The 20,064-nt window shown below is 37.2% G+C and overlaps 3 protein-coding genes across 4 annotated transcripts; 1 reads left to right on the top strand and 2 right to left on the bottom strand.

Moving 5' to 3' along the window:
- The first annotated feature begins 6 nt into the window (after positions 1-6).
- Positions 7-2,623, top strand: LOC107657142 (CUGBP Elav-like family member 1). Its single transcript, XM_016445170.1, has 4 exons — positions 7-47; positions 1,355-1,471; positions 1,956-2,144; positions 2,305-2,623. Exons 2-4 carry the CDS (start codon positions 1,399-1,401, stop codon positions 2,481-2,483), a joined length of 441 nt encoding a protein of 146 aa, XP_016300656.1. The 5' UTR covers positions 7-47; positions 1,355-1,398; the 3' UTR covers positions 2,484-2,623.
- Positions 2,624-4,000: 1,377 nt separating this feature from the next.
- Positions 4,001-6,491, bottom strand: LOC107657137 (nucleoside diphosphate-linked moiety X motif 19-like). 2 transcript variants are annotated; one of them, XM_016445161.1, is made up of 3 exons: positions 5,616-6,491; positions 4,653-4,860; positions 4,001-4,569 (listed from the first exon to the last, which is right to left on the bottom strand). In XM_016445161.1, the coding sequence occupies exons 1-3, from the start codon at positions 6,381-6,383 to the stop codon at positions 4,337-4,339; spliced, it is 1,209 nt and encodes a 402-aa protein (XP_016300647.1). In that variant the 5' UTR covers positions 6,384-6,491; the 3' UTR covers positions 4,001-4,336. The 2 variants fall into 2 exon arrangements, with proteins under 2 accessions (XP_016300647.1, XP_016300648.1); XM_016445162.1 differs by having other exon boundaries at positions 4,425-4,569; positions 5,602-6,491.
- Positions 6,492-9,330: 2,839 nt separating this feature from the next.
- Positions 9,331-16,788, bottom strand: LOC107657084 (b(0,+)-type amino acid transporter 1-like). The gene is made up of 11 exons (XM_016445092.1): positions 16,752-16,788; positions 15,512-15,660; positions 14,423-14,570; positions 13,332-13,574; positions 13,129-13,254; positions 12,778-12,877; positions 12,292-12,336; positions 11,999-12,122; positions 10,662-10,765; positions 10,521-10,554; positions 9,331-9,495 (listed from the first exon to the last, which is right to left on the bottom strand). The coding sequence occupies exons 2-11, from the start codon at positions 15,614-15,616 to the stop codon at positions 9,331-9,333; spliced, it is 1,194 nt and encodes a 397-aa protein (XP_016300578.1). The 5' UTR covers positions 15,617-15,660; positions 16,752-16,788.
- Positions 16,789-20,064: the final 3,276 nt, after the last annotated feature.

The following is a 20,064-nucleotide window of genomic DNA, read 5'->3' as shown; positions in this document are numbered from 1 at the left end:
TGCTCTGACCACCTCCAGCTCCCCCCTCAGTGTCCTCACCAGCTCAGGTACGCCCTCCGGACAGCCTGCTCAATCTGCCTGGGACGCCTACAAGGGTTGGTCCCACTTTTTAATCTCCTCCTGTCCTTAACTTTGCTTCTTATCAGTCTGTGAAATAGAATTGCTCTTTGTAAGGTTTCTGGTCAATAGCAAATGTCACTTTACAATAAAGTATAATAGGTTGGCTGTAGTTAACGCATTAGATATCATGAACTAACAATTAACAACAACTTTACTTTTTTCATTAAATAGCATTTATTAAAGCTACACTGTTTTTTTTTTTGTTTTTGTTTTTTTCCTCTAAGAATTGACATTTTTTTAAATAATGAGCTAGTAAGAAAGTCAGGGGCCATATTCATTAAACATTCTTAAAACTAAAATTCTTAAGAAAAAAAGTTTTCCCATAAATGTTTCTTGTGGGGTGTTTTGGTGTGGTTAGTGACGTGTACCACGAGGCAGATACACCTCAAGCCATCAGTGCCAAAAAGGGCCAAAAGTTACATCGTGTAGCTTTTATTTATTTAGGTTAATGTTCATTCATAATACTTGAACTAATGTTAGTTTATGCTTGATATTAAATATATATTGGCATATGTAGAAATGTTAAGATTAATAAATGCTATATACGTGTTGTTCAATGTTAGTTCATGACAGTTAATGTTAAAGGGATAGTTCACCCAAAAATGAAAATTACCCCATGATTTACTCGCCCTCAAGCCATTCTTGGTGTATATGACATTCTTTTTTCAGACAAATACAATCGGAGTCATATAAAAACATTTCCTGGTTCTTCCAAGCTTTAGAATGGCAGTGAATTGTGGTTGAGATTGCATCCATCCATCATAAAAAGTGCTCCACACGGCTCCGGGTGGTTAATAAATGCCTTCTGAAGTGATGTTTGTGTAAGAAAAATATCCATATTTAAAACTTTATAAACCGTAATCTCTAGCTAACAGTCGTACGCATGTTCATTAGAGAGTGGTATTCCAGCGTAGGATGTAGGCGTAGTGTAGCATTAATTTTTGGGTGAACTGTCCCTTTAGCGAATTGAACCTTACAGTAAAACAAATGTTGCCAATTACACTAAACCTAAACAACGGAGTAATGATTTTTTTTACTCTTGATAATTCTCATCCGTTGCTTCAAAGAGCTGTCTTTTGTGATTTGATCACTGACGTTGCTGTCTGCGGTTTCTGCTCAGTCTCGTTTGCTTTACATGTCTGTGTAAGTGAGAGCATGTGAAATTTGAATGGTAAGATGTGTGATGGCTTAGTAATGTGTCAGAGCTGGTTCTTGTTTTCTCTCCTCTGCACAGCGGGTTCCTCTCCCACCTCCAGTACTAGTTCTTCTGTGAACCCCATGGCGTCTTTAGGTGCTCTTCAGTCTCTTGCTGCGGGTGCTGGAGCAGGTCTCAACATGAGCTCCCTAGCAAGTAAGAAAAAGAAAGCTTTTTATTTTTGAATTTGTATGAGGTCAGATGGTTTTTAAAGATCCTGTTTACACCTGTTCTTGAAATCCATCTCGGGTGATATGATCACAAGTGGTCAGCTGAGACACATTACCAAAAAAAAGCACATAAGTCAGCACACTGTTGCAGCTAAATTATTTAAATCTTGTTTTTTATTCCTTTGCGTTACTGTACCAGTATGATGTGATCGTATAGGTGTTTTGAAGTACCTCTGAATGCACATTTTGGACCCCATTCACACGCTTGTTTAGCACTGACCACATGTGACCAATGACCAACGGATGTTAAATGGGATCTATGTGTCATTCCTTGTGTTTTTAACTTTCTTTGCCTCGTTTCTGTTTCTGCTGTGTCTCCATCTCTGAATGCGGTTTCTCTGTATCTATCAGTAGTTTTGTGTCCTCCCCCGTGTGTGTCTGAATGCTGAGCTGTGTTTCTGTGTGCGCAGGCATGGCTGCTCTGAATGGTGGTCTGGGCAGCGGAGGTCTCTCGAACGGCTCGGGCAGTGCTATGGAAGCTCTGACTCAAGCAGCCTATTCTGGGATCCAGCAATATGCCGCTGCCGCTCTGCCCAGCCTCTACAGTCAGAGTTTACTGTCCCAGCAGAACGTTAGTGCCGCTGGCAGCCAGAGGGAAGGTGAGTACATGAAAGGTCTAATGAGCTTTGAGCAGCTTTTCGAGTTGGGAGATTGCCAGCCTCTGTGTAAGATAAAACTGCTAGTTTATGCCAGTAGGGTCAGCTCTTAGGGCATGTGTTGGCCCATGATGTTTTTCAGTGTGTGTGTGTGTGTGTGTAGACGTGGCTCTTGTGATCACCATCTTAAGGATTCATTCTTGTTTTAAATACGCTGCAACAGCAAGTCCCAATCAGAGCGCGGGTAAGAGATCATTATCACTCTCCACAATGCCCATTTTTCTACATTTTGGTTTGTTTAAAAGTAAGTGGAGATCCATACCAGCAGCTCTTTGCCAATGAATTCCATGAGTATTCTGTGATAGATACAACTTCAAGCCTGTCGGAAGCATCTGTGGCATGCTCTTCTATGCTGCTGGTTTTTGATAATTGATCATTGTTATTATCAGTGTTGAAAACAAAGGGTTTATATTTTTGTTGAAACCAGGATATTTTTTCAGTATTCTTTGTTGAATAGAAAGCTCAGAAACTTTTTAAATAGAATTATAAAAATATAAATAAAAAATGTCTTTACTGTCACATTTGATCAATTTAATGCCGATTAATTACTGAATAAAAGCTCTGATTTGTTTAAAAAAAGTACCGTCACCAAACTTTTGAATGGTAGTGTATATTAAGAAAACAGAAATAGTTTTATTCTTTGTTTTGACTGTCAAAAAATAATAAATTGTGATGTCAGTCTTCATCCTGAAAGCCCTCTTTCCACGTCACCTACTTTTCAGCAAGGCCACAGTTTTCAGAGCTTGCAAGCATTTTTTTTTTCTTTCCCATTCTGACTTCTATATCAGTTGTGAAGTTCTGGACTGATTGGTAGAGCTCAACTGAAGCTTCGCCCCCTTAGCCTTTCGTTTAAAGGCATGTCTCCATGAATGAAGAGCTACATTTGGAAGTCTTTTTTTCTTTTTAAAGATGTATTCTGACAGACTAATCTAATTGGGGGTTGAGGTGGTTGTTTTCTATTTAGATTTTAAGCTGCTGTTTTGTGAGTTTAAATGTACTCTGAGAAATTTTCCTGTGGGATGTTTGTCATTACTGGTACAGAGTGATTGTATTTAACATTTAAGATTTGTACAGATTTTGCCTTTTCTACTTCATAAGCTGTTTCACAATGTAAATCCCAGTAAGTAGAAGCATGTAAGACAGTAACACCATGACCAAACATCAACCTGTACAAAGTAACCAAACAAATGCAAACTCCACAAAACAGCCTTTAACTGAATTTTTTTTAAAGTTTTGTCATTCAATTTGTGTGGTTTTCATTGGAAGTGTAGAGAGTGCAGAATTTATTAAATGTCTGAAATGTGTTGTATAAGGTTAAGGATTTCACGCTACGGTCTACAGAAATATAGCAAAATGGACACCCATGAAGCAGTCATCTGGTAGTTTATCTTTAGTGTATGTATGATTAAACTGTTTGAAAACATTCACACATGGTGTCTGAATTCTTTTTTTTTTTCTCTGAATTTAAAGATGCCAGAAATGCACACCATGCTTTTTTTTATTTATTTTTTTGTGATTTTAGAACTTTTTCCATTAAATTACACTTCATGATTCACTACTCATTGTACTTAATTACATTTTATTTATTTAAATTAAGTTATTAATCTAGCCAGTGCTATAAATAAATATGCAATAGCTGCTGCTGCGGTCAAATTTGTTGTAATTGATTAGTTCTAGGCTAGCCATAAACCAATCAAATGCAATATTTGTACACAGTTGTTCAAGTTATTGTTTGCTTGTAGAGTCATGTATTCAGCAAACTCAAAAAGCATGAAAAAGTTGCGCTTGCAACAAATGAAAACATTCAGTAGCCTTTTCCTTTTACAGTCTTATCTGCAATATTAAATTAATGAAGAACTGTGACAATTCAAACTTCACATCTCTTAAGACTTTTTTTTATTTTTTTAATGCACTTAAGAGCTCATGACCAAGTTATGAAAAAATACATGGTAGTAACAGTTGTCACATCAACAAGGTAGTCATTGTCATCTTTATGATATGACAAAAGTTAGGGAGACCATATATTGAACTACACTCGTAGCTCAAGTGCCACAGCGGTAGGTAGAAAACAGCTGATTTACAAAAAAATGTTGAGTTTCTGTCCATCAGTCCTGCCACTGTTCGGCAGGTAAGTGTCAGAGTTTGCTGTGGTCTTTGGAGGGGTTGTCCACATCTGTACCGCAGAGAGGAGACAGGTGGTTATACTTGGGTGTGATGTTCATTTGGACAGTTATTGAATATGGATCCTGACCGACGATCCGGTGCATGTTTGCGCTGTCCCGCTGGAGCTCTTCAAGACTTTTCTCCGTTTTCATCACGCCACCACTCCTTCCAGAAGGGTCCACTTTTTCCGGGTACAGAGCATCCCCTATGTATTAAAGAAGAGAAACTTTGTCTCATAAAAAGAGGCGACAATTACCAGAATGTCTATTTATTATCTGACACAAATACCTGGTAAAATGCTTGCAAAGCAGTCAGGCGCCACCAGGAGAATAGGCAGCCACTGTTCGCAACCATCCAAAGATCTCTGCCAGGCAAAGAGGTGGAGATCTCTGAGAGCTGGAAACCAGCGCATTCGTCCAAGCTCGTAGAACTGAGGTGAAGCGATCCAGATCTCCTTTGATTTATAGCTTTGCAGCACTTCAGAGGGACTGGACCACTGAGAAACAAGGCAGTGTATTTCCCAAGAGTTAAGCACTATTTGTACCATAGACTGTAAAAAAAAAAAAACATGGACGTAGTGTCCGTGACGTCACGCGTAGGGTTCAGAAGAGCATTTTGAAGCCTAAAGTGGGCGGAGCCGACCGCCGCCATCACTCCCGGATAATCGAAAATGGGCAAAAAGGCGGGACGTTTAGGGCGATTGGGCGACGCACCACCAAAGCGCGAAAGGGAGGGATTTTTTTCTTTCACATTCAACCACAGTGTTACGCTAACTTTCACTGTTTGTTCTGCCTCTAAATAGTCCAATCAGCGTCGAGTCGCGTTTTGTGTAGTCGATTTCTGTCAGACTGAGAATCGCCCCGAGTGCTCTCAGACTTCCATACAAAGATCATTTTTTCTCAAAATGCAGGCACTGCAATGCAATCTCTATGAGTGCCGGCACTAACGTGCTTTCGCCATCATGCGTAACCTTAACTTGTGCAAGGATTGGTGGGAACAGTGACATCCAATAATAGACAGTCCTGTTGTCTATAGGACTTCATAAACTGTTTCACAATGTAAATCCCAGTAAGTAAATCCCCCCCCACAGCAGCTCGTTAATCCTTGGTGCGCTTTATATTGTTCTTATTAATTCGTATCATTATTATCTTATCAGTATTTTTGATTTCCCGTAAGAGTCTGACAAATGTATCTTTTAATCTAGCTAACAAATGACTGTCCAACGTGGTAAACGTACTGTTCAAAACGCACCTTAAAATGAACTATTTCCTTCTCGTCGTGAAGCGTGTGTGGCGTGTCGTGCAGGCAGCAGATGTAGAAGGCGGTGTCGTAGCGCCTCTGTTTGCCGTGCATGCCTATAGGGGTCAGCCAGTTGCCCCACTCGTGTAGAGCCCAGATGTTGGGCAGACACTGCAGCTCCTTGCACATCTTAATAAAATTCGCCGAGTTACCAATAACCAGAGACCTCCACTTGGACAGCACGTCTCTGTCCCACAGTCCGCTCAGTGTGGTCAGGGTTGGCTGGGTGTCACTGTCCCGAGCGTCCTCTGTGCGCACGCGAATGCCGCTTTCCTCGTGTTTGGGGACCGCCAGGAGCACACCGGACTCCTCAAACGTCTCTCTCACCGCACATATCCTGAAAGCCACGTCTCCGGGGATCGGGGATCCCAGCTGCGCTCTGTCAGTGGCGAAAATGGGTGGTCTGGTCTCCGGCGGCTGCTTCGCAACTCCGATGCCGTAGTAGGGCGCTTTCGTAAAGGATTGAAAGACCTCCTGCCAGTCGCTGGAGAAGTCAGACGCGTCCACCAGCCCCCCGGGAAACACGTAGGCATTGGGCATGAACCCACTGTTCTCGCTCCGTTTCAGCAATAGCACTTGATAATCAAAGGCCGATTTGTGCGCTATATGAGTGGCTTTTTCCAGACCTGTTTTAAGAGAGTCCGCGCTCTGAGCGTGTCTCAGCCCGGCCGCCAAGATCACCGTCGCCGCCTCCCTCCAGTGCTTCAGCGCCGTGTTCATCTTGGCCCTCGCTTAACTTACATGTTACACCAAAAGTTACACCTTTCAACTTCGGTCAACTAATCATGAATGGCGCCAACAAGGACAGCGCAGAGAAAATAATAGTGCATTTATTCTGTATTTGGTGATTGGCGCCATCTACGGCGAGGGATGAACGCTTGATTTTCATAACTTTGCCACATTCTTATATGAAGACCTTTTTGTCTCATTGGAGAAATTTGTATGCTACAAGTATATTCCTTTTTTAATATATTGATTCATGAGTTCAACCAAATCCAACAATATACTTACAAAATCCCAGTAACCGCTGAGAAACGTAACGGGTATCACGTGACATCTGTCCGCGTTAAAAACGACCCGAGTACTGTCACGCGACGTCACACTAGTGATGGGAAGTTCGGTTCTTTTCCGCGAACCGGTTTGCTAAAAAAAAAAAGATTTTGTTCTATATTAATATTAACATATACATACATATACAGTACATAAATAAAAAAATAAATACGAACATATATTAACATAATTTTTTAAGGTGAACGCAGTAGACAGGCGAAGCACACGTGCATCACTTTTAGGTACGTTCATAATCCTGTGAAACTTTTTTTGGATGTTGACATTAATAACGTGTTTTAATGTCGGTAATAATATCACCGCCGCATCTGCCTTAATATTCCCTCAGACTTTCCATGTTCCCTTACGAAAATGAACCATAATTTTACAACAACAAAAAAAACACATGGTTCTTGTAGCAGTGGTAACCACAAATTAACCATGGTTTTGATACTTCAAATCGCTTCAAATAATAATTTACGAAGTATTCAGATAATATTTTTGTGTAAATAAAAACAGACCTAAGCGAACAACAACCTTTAAAATGACATAAAATACATTATATAAAAACAATGAGGCAATAATGATTGGTTAATTAATAATAATCGTATGGTTTCATTGAATAACACTGTTAAAATACATAGTGTAGGCTAATACAAAATAAACAATTTATGTACATTATATTATTACAAATGCCTGCAAAGGGCGCCAAGGGCCTGGTAATTGCTGTTGTAACACTTACAGGATGATCAAATCCTTGTTTAATATTGACCAAATATTTCATTCAAATATCCACTTAATCTTTCCTGTTTGGCCACCTTTTTGCGATAGAAATGCTAGCCTCTATAATTTCTTCAACAAAAACATGTGGACATCACAACCTTTACAAAAACTAATCCTTGGTTTTAATCGAAGTAAAACTGCTTTATTTTCTTTTGTGTGATTTCTGAATGCTTGAGACCATAAAATCAATCAGACAACTGTATTAATAAAATCATAGCCATAGGCGACTGTCTAGCTACAATTGTAATTTGTAAATAATAAAATTTAATTACAATGTAGTTATCTACTTTTATATTTTATTAAAGTTCTGTTTTGACCCCTATAGTAGGTGTGTTTTTTTTAACTTCCATAATATTTTGGGGAGGGGGCACAACAATACAATTCTGCTTAGGGCACCCATTTGGCCAGCAGCGGCCCTTCTTGTACTGCAGTTCTGTGCATGTTTTGCCCGCCAGGTCTTCTTTTAGACCCATCTAAGCACCTGCACATTTTCCCATTGTCATGATAAATATATTTCTAAGATATAGAGTGCAACCGCAACTGAATTCTACATGATTATTTTAATAATCCTCCTATGGAGAAAATGAATGGGATTTTTTTTACTTCCAGAACCCCATTATTGCACTCTGTTACAAGTAATTCTATAATAGGCTACTTAAAGATGTGCATTAATACAATTATTAATCTCCTGTGATTTTAGGAGTCTGAGTAAATTCATACAATGGGTTGTCCTAAAGTCATTGTTTGAAAATATCTGTTTAGCATTCAAGGAAAAATAATTTACAATTCATAAATTGGAGTTCAATAAACTTGGAAAAAATATTCTTGTACAGAATATTGCTATTCTGTACAACAAACTTGCATATAATAACACACAATTAGTAAAAAAAATAAAAAAAATAAAGTAAAATCATATCGCTGTGACCTGGGAAAGACTTGTAATACCTGTCAAACAATGGATGGTCAGGCATTAGAAATAGAAAGAAAAAAAAAGAAAAAAATCTGTCCATTTGCAGCCATGTTCCCTTTAAGAATACTTTATCCACACTTCCATGAATCAGTCTGTTGTCTGTTGCTGGTTATTATTACATCGGTGTCTGTCCTCCTCCAGTGTGATATCTGTCACTCAGTCTTTTCAGGTGGAACAACTTCCAGTAGCAGCTGAAGGTGCATGGTGAGTGGCCCTGGAAGGGTTACCGGTTCAAATTTAAGAATTTATGGGAAGAGATGCTATTTATTAGCCATTTCTTGACTAAAAGTTTTTGGGACTAGGATAGTAGATAGTAGAGAGTTTTAAAAATGTAATTACTGTATACAGAATGAACCTATTCACATTTGGTGAAAATGAAAATATTAAATCAATTTAGAAAATTGTAAAATATTTATTATATACAGTTTTGTTTATGTTCTCATATTTATTTATGTTTTTGTGATGTGTAAAGTCATAATTGTTTCATTATAATACTGTTTTGATCGGTTTGCTAACTGCAATGTTTACTATTATTTACTATTTTTCATTGTGTGATTTTTGGTGAATTGTATTTAAACCAGTTGTGTTCAGTTTGACCCACAAACATTAGAAAAACTATTAATTATCACAGTATATGGAACCTACAACAATTAAAAAACAAAAACATACAAAAATGTATCGTTCCTGTTTTTTAATTCATAGATACAAATTTAGATTTCAATGATATTTTGACCACTGAACTATAGGCAATGTCCCTAGTTTCATTTCATAAATCTGGTCACCTTACTTACAATTTATTAAGGATCAAAACAAACATAGGTTTTGCTCACTGAAATATATCCAGATGTGTAATTTCCAGCTACTTACTCAAATGCAGTTGAATTTGTAGTAAATGAAGGGTACATATAAGAGAAGACCACCGACTATGAACACTGTGCAGTACAGGTACTCCCACTCAGGCTTGTCTATGATGGGAGCAAGAACCAGATAACAGGACACAATCACCACCAAAACAGGGATGACTATTGGCACCTGAGAGAAACAAAAAGCAAACATTTTTATGTTGGGTAGCCATTTTACAATAGATTACCATAAACATAACATAAGACTTGCTATATTAAACTTTATTTATTAAAAACAAACAAAACAAAAACTAAATTTTTCAGTTCTTTTAAAATATTTCCACTCTAGCTTCCTCTTGAAAGTTGGCTTCTGTGCCACTGGGAATATTATGGGGTCATATCACAAATAGCTTTTGATGTTTTAGAATTTTGAAGTTGCTTTGGATACTAGCATCTGCTAAATGATTACATATCCTCCTGAGAACCAGAAATAAAAAGCTTTGTGAATTTTTTCATGTCGTTACATTGTTTAGAGCATGAGAAAAAAAAAAAGGTAAAATAACATTTTTGGAAAATTATATTTTATTCATAAGTTATGATATGTGTATTAAAGTGCTGTTGAGACAGCATGTTGAAAAAAGAAGTGTAATAATGGGAGTAGTAATTGGCCAGATTTTCATAATAATATCTAATATTTCATAAGAATATTGATATGTAATTTGTTTTCTTATTCAATTCTTTTGTCTCCCAAAATGTGTAATAAACATTTAGCTTTTAGTCCTGGTGTCCTCTACAGTGGACATCTATGAAATTATGTCCTGTTTCATAACAGGAAGTCATATTTTGATTTGAAACCCCATAACATTTTCCTGAGATGTTGATTTATGACAAACAATTTGAAAATTAATCAGATTTAAATTATAATTACGAAATATTATCATATTTCCATAAGGATGTACAAATTTATCACTAAATTAATGTCAGCCATTTTTAAAAACCAAGGAGAGGGAGTGGTCATGGTGAAACATCCAATCGTTTGGTATCTCTGGAAAGCCCTGAATGTGCTCTGTACAGGACATCCAGACTTAAAACTGTGACATGTAATGTCTCAGAGAAATTCACTAAAATATAATGTCCACTACAGAGGCAAAAACTCCATAGCTGGGTCTCAGGACGCAAATAACGTTTCACACTGATGTACGACATGATCCTAACCATGTGTCCCTCCCGTCCTGCCACATATGTCAGCCTAACATATACAAACAGACACAACAGACAGTGAGAGTCAGGCCCAGAAAACAACTTTCAGTAATTTTACAGTCTGCAAACTTCTATAAAACAGCTGAATTTCCTAACCTGCCTGCGGTGAAACAGCTCCCATTGGCTGCACCAAAAGTGGAAAAGACCACAAATAAAGGCACAATCCATGATAATGGGTACAGCACTCTGTCACCAAAGGTCTGTGAAGTAACCAATGATTTAGTAAAATACAACTCAATGATCATTTTACATCAGAAAGGATGTTAACTGAAAACTTCAAATAAACGGACATTAACGATAATTCTCAAAAACCACTGACCAATGAATTTCCATGATGACTTATCCAATTATTTATGATTAGAGTAAGGGTTTTAAAAATCAATTTTTAGAAATTGTGCTTGCAAAACCAATTATTTGGCCTATTGCATATTATAGAACTAAGCATAATAGGGGGGAAATTATATAGAATATAACTTTTTCTAGGTCTGGAAATCACAGACTTAAAATTCCCTGATATTTTCAGGTTTTCCTTGGTTGTGGGAACTATGATTAGTGAAGTTTGCTTTTGAAGCATTCAGAGCAAGTATCAAAGTATCGTGATTTCAGTAAAGGAGGCTGTTATGTCATAATGGTTTCGAAATTTCAATGGTGCATTACTAAGGGTCCATAAAACAGTGTCTGTATGGTTTTTACCTGATCCCGGATCAATTTTATACGTTTGTAGACATTTTTGATGACACATTTGTATAATAAAAGGGAAAAGTTATAGATATTAGTTTCGTATTGGCCTGATTAACCAAGCTCTCCATAACCAAAACAAGCACTACAAATTAATACAATAACACGTATTATTTAAAGGCACATCATATTTAAAGGCATTAGATGATTTGGTAATTATTTAATATATTACACTTTCAATAAAACATTTGCAATCTGTAAAACGGGTTTTTTTTTTTTTTTGCATTTTTGATCTGAGTTTTCAGTGCATTTACAAAGTTCTGACCAGCAGGTGTCCCCAATGTGTGGTAAGTGAAATTAAAAAATTAAAAAAAAAAGTGAATAATTTATAATTTTTCAATTGATTCTCCCATCACTGACTATGACAGTGGCTGCATTCGAAATTGCATACTTTCCTACTATACAGTAAATTCAAGGTAGGCTACTTATGACAGAGGTGGCAAAAAGTACCCAGGTGACTTACGTTACCACTTCTGGCAACACTGTGTGTATAGAATGGACACTTTACTATCCCATCTGGCCATGGGAGGGGATTTGTTAATGGCAGTGAAGCAACGTAACTGACGCTGGTAAGTCACGTGATAATTACAACATGGCCAATGTAGTACGTGTTTTACGCGGTCGCAAAGTAATTACTTATTCAAAAGAAGCGATTTCCGACATATTCCGTGACTGTGACTATAATACACACTCACCACAGCAACGGCAGGAGACTGTAGAAGTTCAATAGGGGTCAAGACACTGAGATATGCGATGTTGACAAATATATAGCACACAGTTACCAGGGGAATCCCAATAATTATTGCCAGGGGAAGGTTTCTGTTCAAAAAAGAGATAACAACACAAGACTTCATGGCTAACACTGAAGCACAGACTACATTTAATGGGAGAAACTTTCACATGCACATGTAATTATAGAATTATTTTATTACGGATTTCATATGTTGTAGAAAAACAATACAAATGTAAAGTTTCATTTCAGTCTGACCTGTATGGATTTTTCAGCTCTTCTGTTATGAAGTTAAGCTGATTCCTATGAGAAAGACAAAAGGACTTTAAAAAGAATTGCCATAGCTGACTGAAGCTGACTTGTAGTCTTGTGCATGCTTCTCTCAGAACAATAAAGCCCTGGATTGAGAATGATCTGGTGAAAGTCCAGGCAACTAAAAAAAGATCCTACTGTTTTGAAGTTTCGACAAGCATTCAATTCCCTTTTCCCATTTCAGCACATCTCTCACAGGTGCTGAAAATCCACTCTTATCAGATGTTGCTTTAACAGAGAAATCATTAGATTGTGTGAACGATTCCCAGGGCTGAAAGCACACTAGAGTGTTGATTCTATGGATCTATTAGATTCTAAAAACAATAGGAAGAATCTGTGTGTGTATTAAAAGTTTCAAAAAGATGAAGACTGCTGTTTAGCATTAGCCTCATATGCCACGTGCAACATTATATGAGCTCATCAATAATTTACCATCCATCATAAGCCCATTGTCCATTGTAAAACGCAAGGCCAATTGCTCCAAATGATGTTGTTGCCCCTGCAAATGGGTCTCTAAGATTCTGTGTATTGCCTATAAAACAATTTTAACAAAAGACACATTTTATTGATCTGTCATTGAACATTTACACTGTCTCTGGCCATAGTCTATGATGAGTCATCTTTCTCAACATAATAAAATAATAATTTCTTTATCAAAATGTATTTGATCCCAGTCTGTTCAATTGAATAATAAAATACTAATGTTGTTTGCAATGTCAGGTGTCAGTAAAAATTAATATCACAAAGACAGAGACAGAGATCTCAGGGGATGGAGAGGTATACCTTGAGCCAGCAGAACGATGCCTGAAACCACGATGATGACAATAATCAAGAGTTTGGCTGCTGTGAAAAAGTTCTGCACTCTGTATGCCAGCTTCACACTCAGACAGTTGACGACTGTAATTATTACTGATGGAGAGAACAGACAACAGTTGAGTCCAGTATAATGTCATTTGAATATAAAAAGGGCCTAGGCCTGTATATACAGATACAAGCTGCAGCCAGGCACTTGGTGACCACTTGAGGAGGAGTGCACTCTGGGTAAAACGATGTGGAGGCGTATTCGGCACAACTCAGGGCGATGATGGCAAATGACGAAGGCTTTAACATGATGATCGTGCTCCAGGAATATAGGTATGCCAGCACTGGCCCAAAACCCTCCATCAGGTACGGATACTCTCCACCAGACTTCATGATCATTGTGCCTAGTTCAGCATAGCAGAGGGTCCCTGCACACGCATGCACAGGTAAACCTCTTAAGTTTCTCAGTGTTCAAGCTGAGGTCAATGAGTCCGTTACTGAAAGGTCTTCTGCAGGCAGAGTCAGTATTAAACTAAAGAGGATTTCGGTGTCTTGTGAATTTTCCCAAACATTATGTGGCTTAAAAAGACTGACTGAGGGTTTCTGAGTGAGTGAACATATCTGATTAACCTCCTTGCCTTTGCCCAACTATAATCTCAGGAGAAAGTGCAGGGTCGCAAAATAAAGATTGCGATTTAGATATTTGTAACACATAATGCAGTAAAACAACAGCTGCAATGGATGGAGCAAAAAAGGTTCTAACATTATTTAATACATCTGGCAGAATGAACTAACAATCTTGGTTAATGTTAATTTTTAAATATGCTGCTTAAAATTTCAGTTGTCATAAATTAATTGTAGTATGTATTTATGTATTATGAACAAAAATGAATTAACATTGAACAGCAGCATTTTTTAACATTAGCATAAATACAATAATGTTCATTGTTTATGATATCTAATGCATTATCTATTGTTCATTAACTGAACCTTATGTGTTAGCAATAAAACATACCGTATATAGCACCAATTAATAAAGCAGCAACCTATGGACATAAATGACGTTATACTATATTAGAAAAAGATTGTACTTTGCTTTAAGAAACAGTGAATCTTATTGTTACATCATATGGAGAGATTATCAAACAGCCAAAACGAACATGACACGATACATGAGGTGACAGTGCTTAATCTCACCCATTTATCTTTGTTATGAGGGTTTATCAAGGCTTTTATACAAGCTTATAGATACTGTGTCTGTTGTGCGTATACTGACCCAGCGTAGCCAGCACACCACACGCCGCCCACACACACAGACATGGACCCACTGCTCCAGTCCCCTCCAGAACCACTTTGGGAGAAATGAAGATCCCTGAGCCGATCATTGTTCCCACTATCAGACAGATGCCACTTACGAGACCCACCTGAGACATTCAGTACGACTTGAGGTTAAAGGGTCTTGGTTTCATTCATTATGTATAGCAATTCAGTTATCGTGAAATTAAAATTAGGGATGCATGATGTATCGATACCACATAAGATTTTTGTATATATTTTTTACTATAGCAATATTTGTTGGATACTTTAATGCTCATTTACTTTATTTTGTACATTCAGGTTAGCTTTGTCATTTGTCATATATATATATATATATATATATAGACTAAAGCATTAAAAAAGTACTCAGTTTTAGCCAGTCTGATGAGATCCTCCAGTGTCCATCCTGTCGTTGTTGTTAATGTATCAAGAAAGGTTAATATATCGTCTTCCTCTGCACCTTGTACCCTCGATCTTTCCCATCATGATGTCCTTTTCCAGTTATAATACATTTTGTTATAATGTTTTAAATGTTTACATTTTGTTTAAATGTGTAAATGCATTTAACAGGATCGATTCTAGTTTTTAGTGTTTATTTTATATAGAATTGCCAATTAATCGGTTATCGACAGTAACAACTAATAATTCAACTTATGCATCCCTAATTTCAATGATCTACATGATCTCAACCCACTATTATCACAGAGAGAATGAAGCTTGTAGTTTGGTCTATATCCCTTATATTGCCGGAATTTATTTTGTTTTAATATAAGCTAAAGCTATTTGTCCTCATGCATGCAAATGTACATATAAATAGTCAAACTTGTCATTAGTGGGAGTCACAAAAGAATATACAGACAGAGGGGTCAGGAAGGGAAGGGATTACACTGCAGTGATGGCGACAGGCACTGCCAGGTTAACCCACAGTTAAACCCTTCACACACTAGACACACATATGCACCGTGTCTGGATGGAAACCAGTGATCATGAAACATTCTTCACATTCTTATGTGTGCTCATAATGAGTAAGATTATCTTTCTCTCTCACATTCTTCTGCAGAACTGCTGCTTTTGGCTGATCGTGCTTTTTGGCTTCCACTGCACCCGAGACGCTCCCATTGTGAGTGTTCGCCTTTTTCAGATCTTCATCCATTGTTCACAGGATCAACTGTCCAGTCTTATTTTTGTGCAGTCAGACTGAATAAATACAGACAAAAATATAGTATACTTTTTACTATAAACATAATTACACAGTACGATCAATTGAAAAAAAAAAAAGTGAATAAAAAAAAGAAGAAAACAACCAAGCCTGAACGTGCCTCTGTCTCTAAAATACAGACAGGAATCTAACAAGCGAAGTCTAAATCTAAGGAATAATACTTTTATTCTCAGTGTCTGTTGTTTTGATGTCTTGTGCTTGTGTAGCTCATCATGTCAGATTACTTCAAGCAACCTCAAGGCCAAGATAAAGGTTAAAGACATTATATTGTTTTAAGTGTTGCTAATGCAGGTGACCTTGTGTCAAGCTGTTGTGGGCTCTCTGACAGAGCTATTTATTCATACACAATAACATCTGCTTCAGATCAATTTGTCTCCTAGCAACTACAGTACAATAGCTAAAGGTTCAGTTTATACTAGTCAAGAAGCACTGACTAGAATCAACTGCAAAAAGTGTGCGGGAATCCAAGAAAAATTAATACTAAAACTACTAAAATTCTGCTGTAAAGTCAGTAGAAGAGTTCACATATTTTTTATGATTAAACCTCTTTTAAAACCCATTTATTTGTGCATCCGGAATCTTTTCTCATTCTACACAGATAAGAAATTAAGACACTGAGACTGATGTCCACAAGCGACTACTAATGCTAAGCCTACTGAAAAGAAATAGCATGAGTAAATTAAATGGGATTTGTCTATTGATTTGGAGACAGAAACATCCATGCAGCCATTATCTGGATGGTCCATTGTGTAGCCCTATAAATACACTCACTTAACTTGAAGATTCACAGTATAAACAAACACACATCAATATGTCAGTTAAGATCACTGTTTCCTTTTCTGCCAAACGTTTATCATGATTGTAAAAATATTTTTCACTACTGACAAAAAATATCACATTATCAATAACTTGATAACAAAAATAAGGTACTGAAAGTTTTCTTAGTGCACTTTTTCAGGTGCAGTTAGCAAGACAAACTATAGGTTGACTCAAGCTTACTTCCAGTGCCACCAATTCCACCGTCACATGAGAATCATATTTAACTTGAGGCATGAGGAGAAAGACAAACCTGCAATGCAATCAGTTTTTCCAGCAGATATCCCAAGTTTTGATCCATATCCAAATCCATGTGTTTAATAACCAACAAAAGTGGGTGGGCCTTCCAATGTTCAGTCATTCTCCTGGCTGACCGTGATTGAAGCAAACACGTGATAAGAAGGAGGAGAGGGAGCAGACTCTGACCAACACAATACTCCTTTGAAAGGGACACTTGATAGGGTTCGGGTGGAAATAAAGAGGGGGTAAGAGTATAAAGCTAAGGACAGAACAGAACAAAACAGAACCGCCTCAGATGAGCATGAGCCAATGAGCATGGTTAACTTTGAAGTCAGAACACAGTGTATCTCTACATAGAGTTCCACAGAAAACAAGGCATTAGATAGCTTGCTGCTGAATTATTATTATTATACATACAACTACTTGATATGAACTTCAAGAATGTAGGATGTAAAAAAAGTATTTTCTCATTGCACCCTTGCTGGCGATTTACAGAATTTATTAATCTGGCTTAATGTTAATTTATAAATGTACTTTTGTTCATTGTTATTCATGTTTGTTCATAATACATTCATAAACATTCATTTATTCAACTTGAATTGTCACTGATGTGTTAGTATATGTAGAAATGAACATTAAATGTAGATTAATAAATTAAATAAACTGTAAGAATGTTGTTCACTGTTCATGATATCTAACACATAATATATTAATAATGCTAATGTATAGAACCGTATTGCAAAGTCTTTCCATGTACACTAATAGCAGCACAGCTCTAACTTGCTGTTAACTACCCCAGTGTTTCAACAGTTCCTAATCTCAACAAACTGTACCCTATAAACGATATAAACACTAAATGATACACACCAGCAAAACCCAACATAAACTACTATAGAAAAAATGTGTGAGTTTCAGTTTTCTTGGAGAGCTTTTCTTATATTGTTATTAACACATTACATTACACTCAGAAATAGTGATCTTCGACTCACTACTCCCAGTACACTACCATAACTATATATAATACCAGACAGAGAGACTGATAAGTGAGGTCCAGAGATGTTCATTTTTCTCCCACAAATATTAAAAATGTAATTTCCTTTCATATAGTCGTCATTTGGCTTTATTTGAGACTGAGACAAACAGCCTCACTGTTCTCAGTGACAATCTTCAGAATGTTAAACATGAATTAACCCTGAAATAAATCTGCCTGAACAGAGGTTTATAATAGATATTAGGCAAAGTGAGAATGTCACAGCTGTATTGATCTACTTTGTCCAGAAAGTACCATTATTCTCGTACTTTCATTCAGTTTTCATAATATTTAGTCATAGAGGAACACCCAAGGACATGCAAACCTGTGGCAGGCACCCTTATATAAAACTACATGAATATATCAACAATGTACTCTTCACATGATTCCTTACCTTCAGATGGGCTCCACTTACCCCAAAACGATAAACAGATGCAGTGCATTATCCTGATGTCCGTAATTGTGGCTCAACAGAAAAGAAAATGACAGTCGATGGGTTTCACTTCAGAAATGAACTGAATCCACCACCACTGTCATAAAAATTATTACAAAGACAATATATGAAAGAAAATCATATTTATTATGGTTGCACAGTAATCATTTCAACAGGAAATTTAAATCAGCCTATTTATTTTCTTAATGCACATTTCTGGTCTTGTGCACAATTTATTGGAAAATATTTGTGTTCATAATCTTTTATCAAAATCAGGGATAAGAAAGCATTCAAGGAATAAAAAGGAATTATTCGTGTAATTATTATCAGTAACTTGGCACAGCTGGTCTTGTGATCCACATCAAGGTACAAACCTTGATAAACAGACTGCGATATTCTGACCCAAAGACCCATGAAGACTCGGACGAATGTGTCCCTAAATACAAGTGGAGGTCTGCAGCTCAACTGTCTTTGTTATATAGTTGCCCCATATCTGAAACACGAAATACACTGCTATCAGTCCTTCAGTTTTATTAGAAAGTGCTGACTTCCTAAAGAGTACCGCAAGACTTCTCGATTCTCTAAATTACACTGCAGTATAATTAAATCTGGCCTTTTTGTTGTTTGCCTCAGTTTTTAGTCATTAAGGCTTTGAATGTGAAAAATATGTATGGTCTAAAAAAAAACATAACAGCGCACCAGAGAACAGTCAATGGAAACAGCCCACAGTAATAGAAAAAGAGTACACTATGTGTTTCAATAAGCCATAATTATGAAGGTCCTTGAGAAGCATTGATTTTGTTAGAAAATATTTGTAATGCATGAAACCAGGAGCCAAGAGCATAAAAACCCATATAATTAATAAAATCTGTCTTTAAATTCATCACAAAAACACTCTCAACCAATTAGCTTAGTTATAAGTTTTAAGCATATGTATTAAGTCAGATATCTTATATGTTATATGATATTTTCAAAGTGAACCCTAAGTGAAATTTGTAAATCACTTTAACATTTATACACACACACACATCAGCGGGTGAAACAACATCGCTACAATATCAAGTCTTCTGGAGGCATGTGATCATCTTTATTAAGAAGAGACCACGACAGATGATAAAAGAGTCACCAACAAGCAAAATGGTATCAAATATAATTACATTAATAACAAGACAAACACATTTTCAAATGAAAAAAGCAAAACTAATGCGCAGAAACAAGTACTTAAAAAAAAGAAAAAGAAATCTGTGGCGAATTGGCCTTTATGTCGGAGTGGTTCCTAGCTTCAATGCAGAACTCTAGTGGGACAGACCAGCCATGTGCCCAGTCTGAAACCTGTAACCGCCTGTACAATTAGGGAGAGGCCACCCTTACAGGCCAGGAAAGCAGGGAAGCTTTGCCACAGCACTCTGGGAGGGATGGCTAGATGGACCAACTCTGCGCACTGGACACCTTGGCCACCTGGAAAAATTTGGGCAACACTGTCAGTTCTCCCCAGCGGAACACTGGGAGTAAGGACTAGGGTGTGTCCTGTAAGGTTGTGGTGGGTACATCCCAGTTTGCCATAAAAAAAAAAAATTGGATAAGAAAACTCCAAGGTCCTCCTACATTTTTTGGACTGATTTAGGAAGAGTTTTAGGAGCACAAGTGCTACTAAAAAGAAACGCAAACATAAAGAGTAAACACTATTCACAAGAGCACAACAATAGTGTGACTGAGAGCTTGAAAGGGCCCCAGATGACCTTCCACTGAAATGCTAACCTAGATAAGGAACAATCTATAACTCAGTCTAGACCAGGGGTGGCGAACTCCGGTCCTGGAGAGCCGCAGCCCTGCAGAGTACAGCTCCCACCCTAATTAAAACCT

The sequence above is a fragment of the Sinocyclocheilus anshuiensis genome, unplaced genomic scaffold (assembly GCF_001515605.1).
Source record: "Sinocyclocheilus anshuiensis isolate Anshui unplaced genomic scaffold, SAMN03320099.WGS_v1.1 scaffold944, whole genome shotgun sequence".
NCBI classification, from domain to species: domain Eukaryota; kingdom Metazoa; phylum Chordata; class Actinopteri; order Cypriniformes; family Cyprinidae; genus Sinocyclocheilus; species Sinocyclocheilus anshuiensis.
This window is presented reverse-complemented; position numbering and strand designations above follow the sequence as displayed.

What these genes read in the sequence shown, in the direction of transcription:
- LOC107657142 (XM_016445170.1), top strand. Translation starts at nt 1,399, where the DNA reads ATGGCGTCTTTAGGTGCTCTTCAGTCTCTTGCTGCGGGTGCTGGAGCA. An exon ending in CAACATGAGCTCCCTAGCAA is followed by an intron (nt 1,472 to 1,955) that starts GTAAGAAAAAGA and finishes CTGTGTGCGCAG; the next exon opens with GCATGGCTGCTCTGAATGGT. An exon ending in CGCTGGCAGCCAGAGGGAAG is followed by an intron (nt 2,145 to 2,304) that starts GTGAGTACATGA and finishes GTGTGTGTGTAG; the next exon opens with ACGTGGCTCTTGTGATCACC.
- LOC107657084 (XM_016445092.1), bottom strand. Translation starts at nt 15,616, where the DNA reads ATGGATGAAGATCTGAAAAAGGCGAACACTCACAATGGGAGCGTCTCG. An exon ending in CATCGTTCTGCTGGCTCAAG is followed by an intron (nt 12,878 to 13,128) that starts GTATACCTCTCC and finishes ATTGTTTTATAG; the next exon opens with GCAATACACAGAATCTTAGA. An exon ending in GAGCTGAAAAATCCATACAG is followed by an intron (nt 12,123 to 12,291) that starts GTCAGACTGAAA and finishes TTTTTTGAACAG; the next exon opens with AAACCTTCCCCTGGCAATAA.
- LOC107657137 (XM_016445161.1), bottom strand. Translation starts at nt 6,383, where the DNA reads ATGAACACGGCGCTGAAGCACTGGAGGGAGGCGGCGACGGTGATCTTG. An exon ending in AGGAAATAGTTCATTTTAAG is followed by an intron (nt 4,861 to 5,615) that starts GTGCGTTTTGAA and finishes CTTGTTTCTCAG; the next exon opens with TGGTCCAGTCCCTCTGAAGT. An exon ending in CTTTGCAAGCATTTTACCAG is followed by an intron (nt 4,570 to 4,652) that starts GTATTTGTGTCA and finishes TTTAATACATAG; the next exon opens with GGGATGCTCTGTACCCGGAA.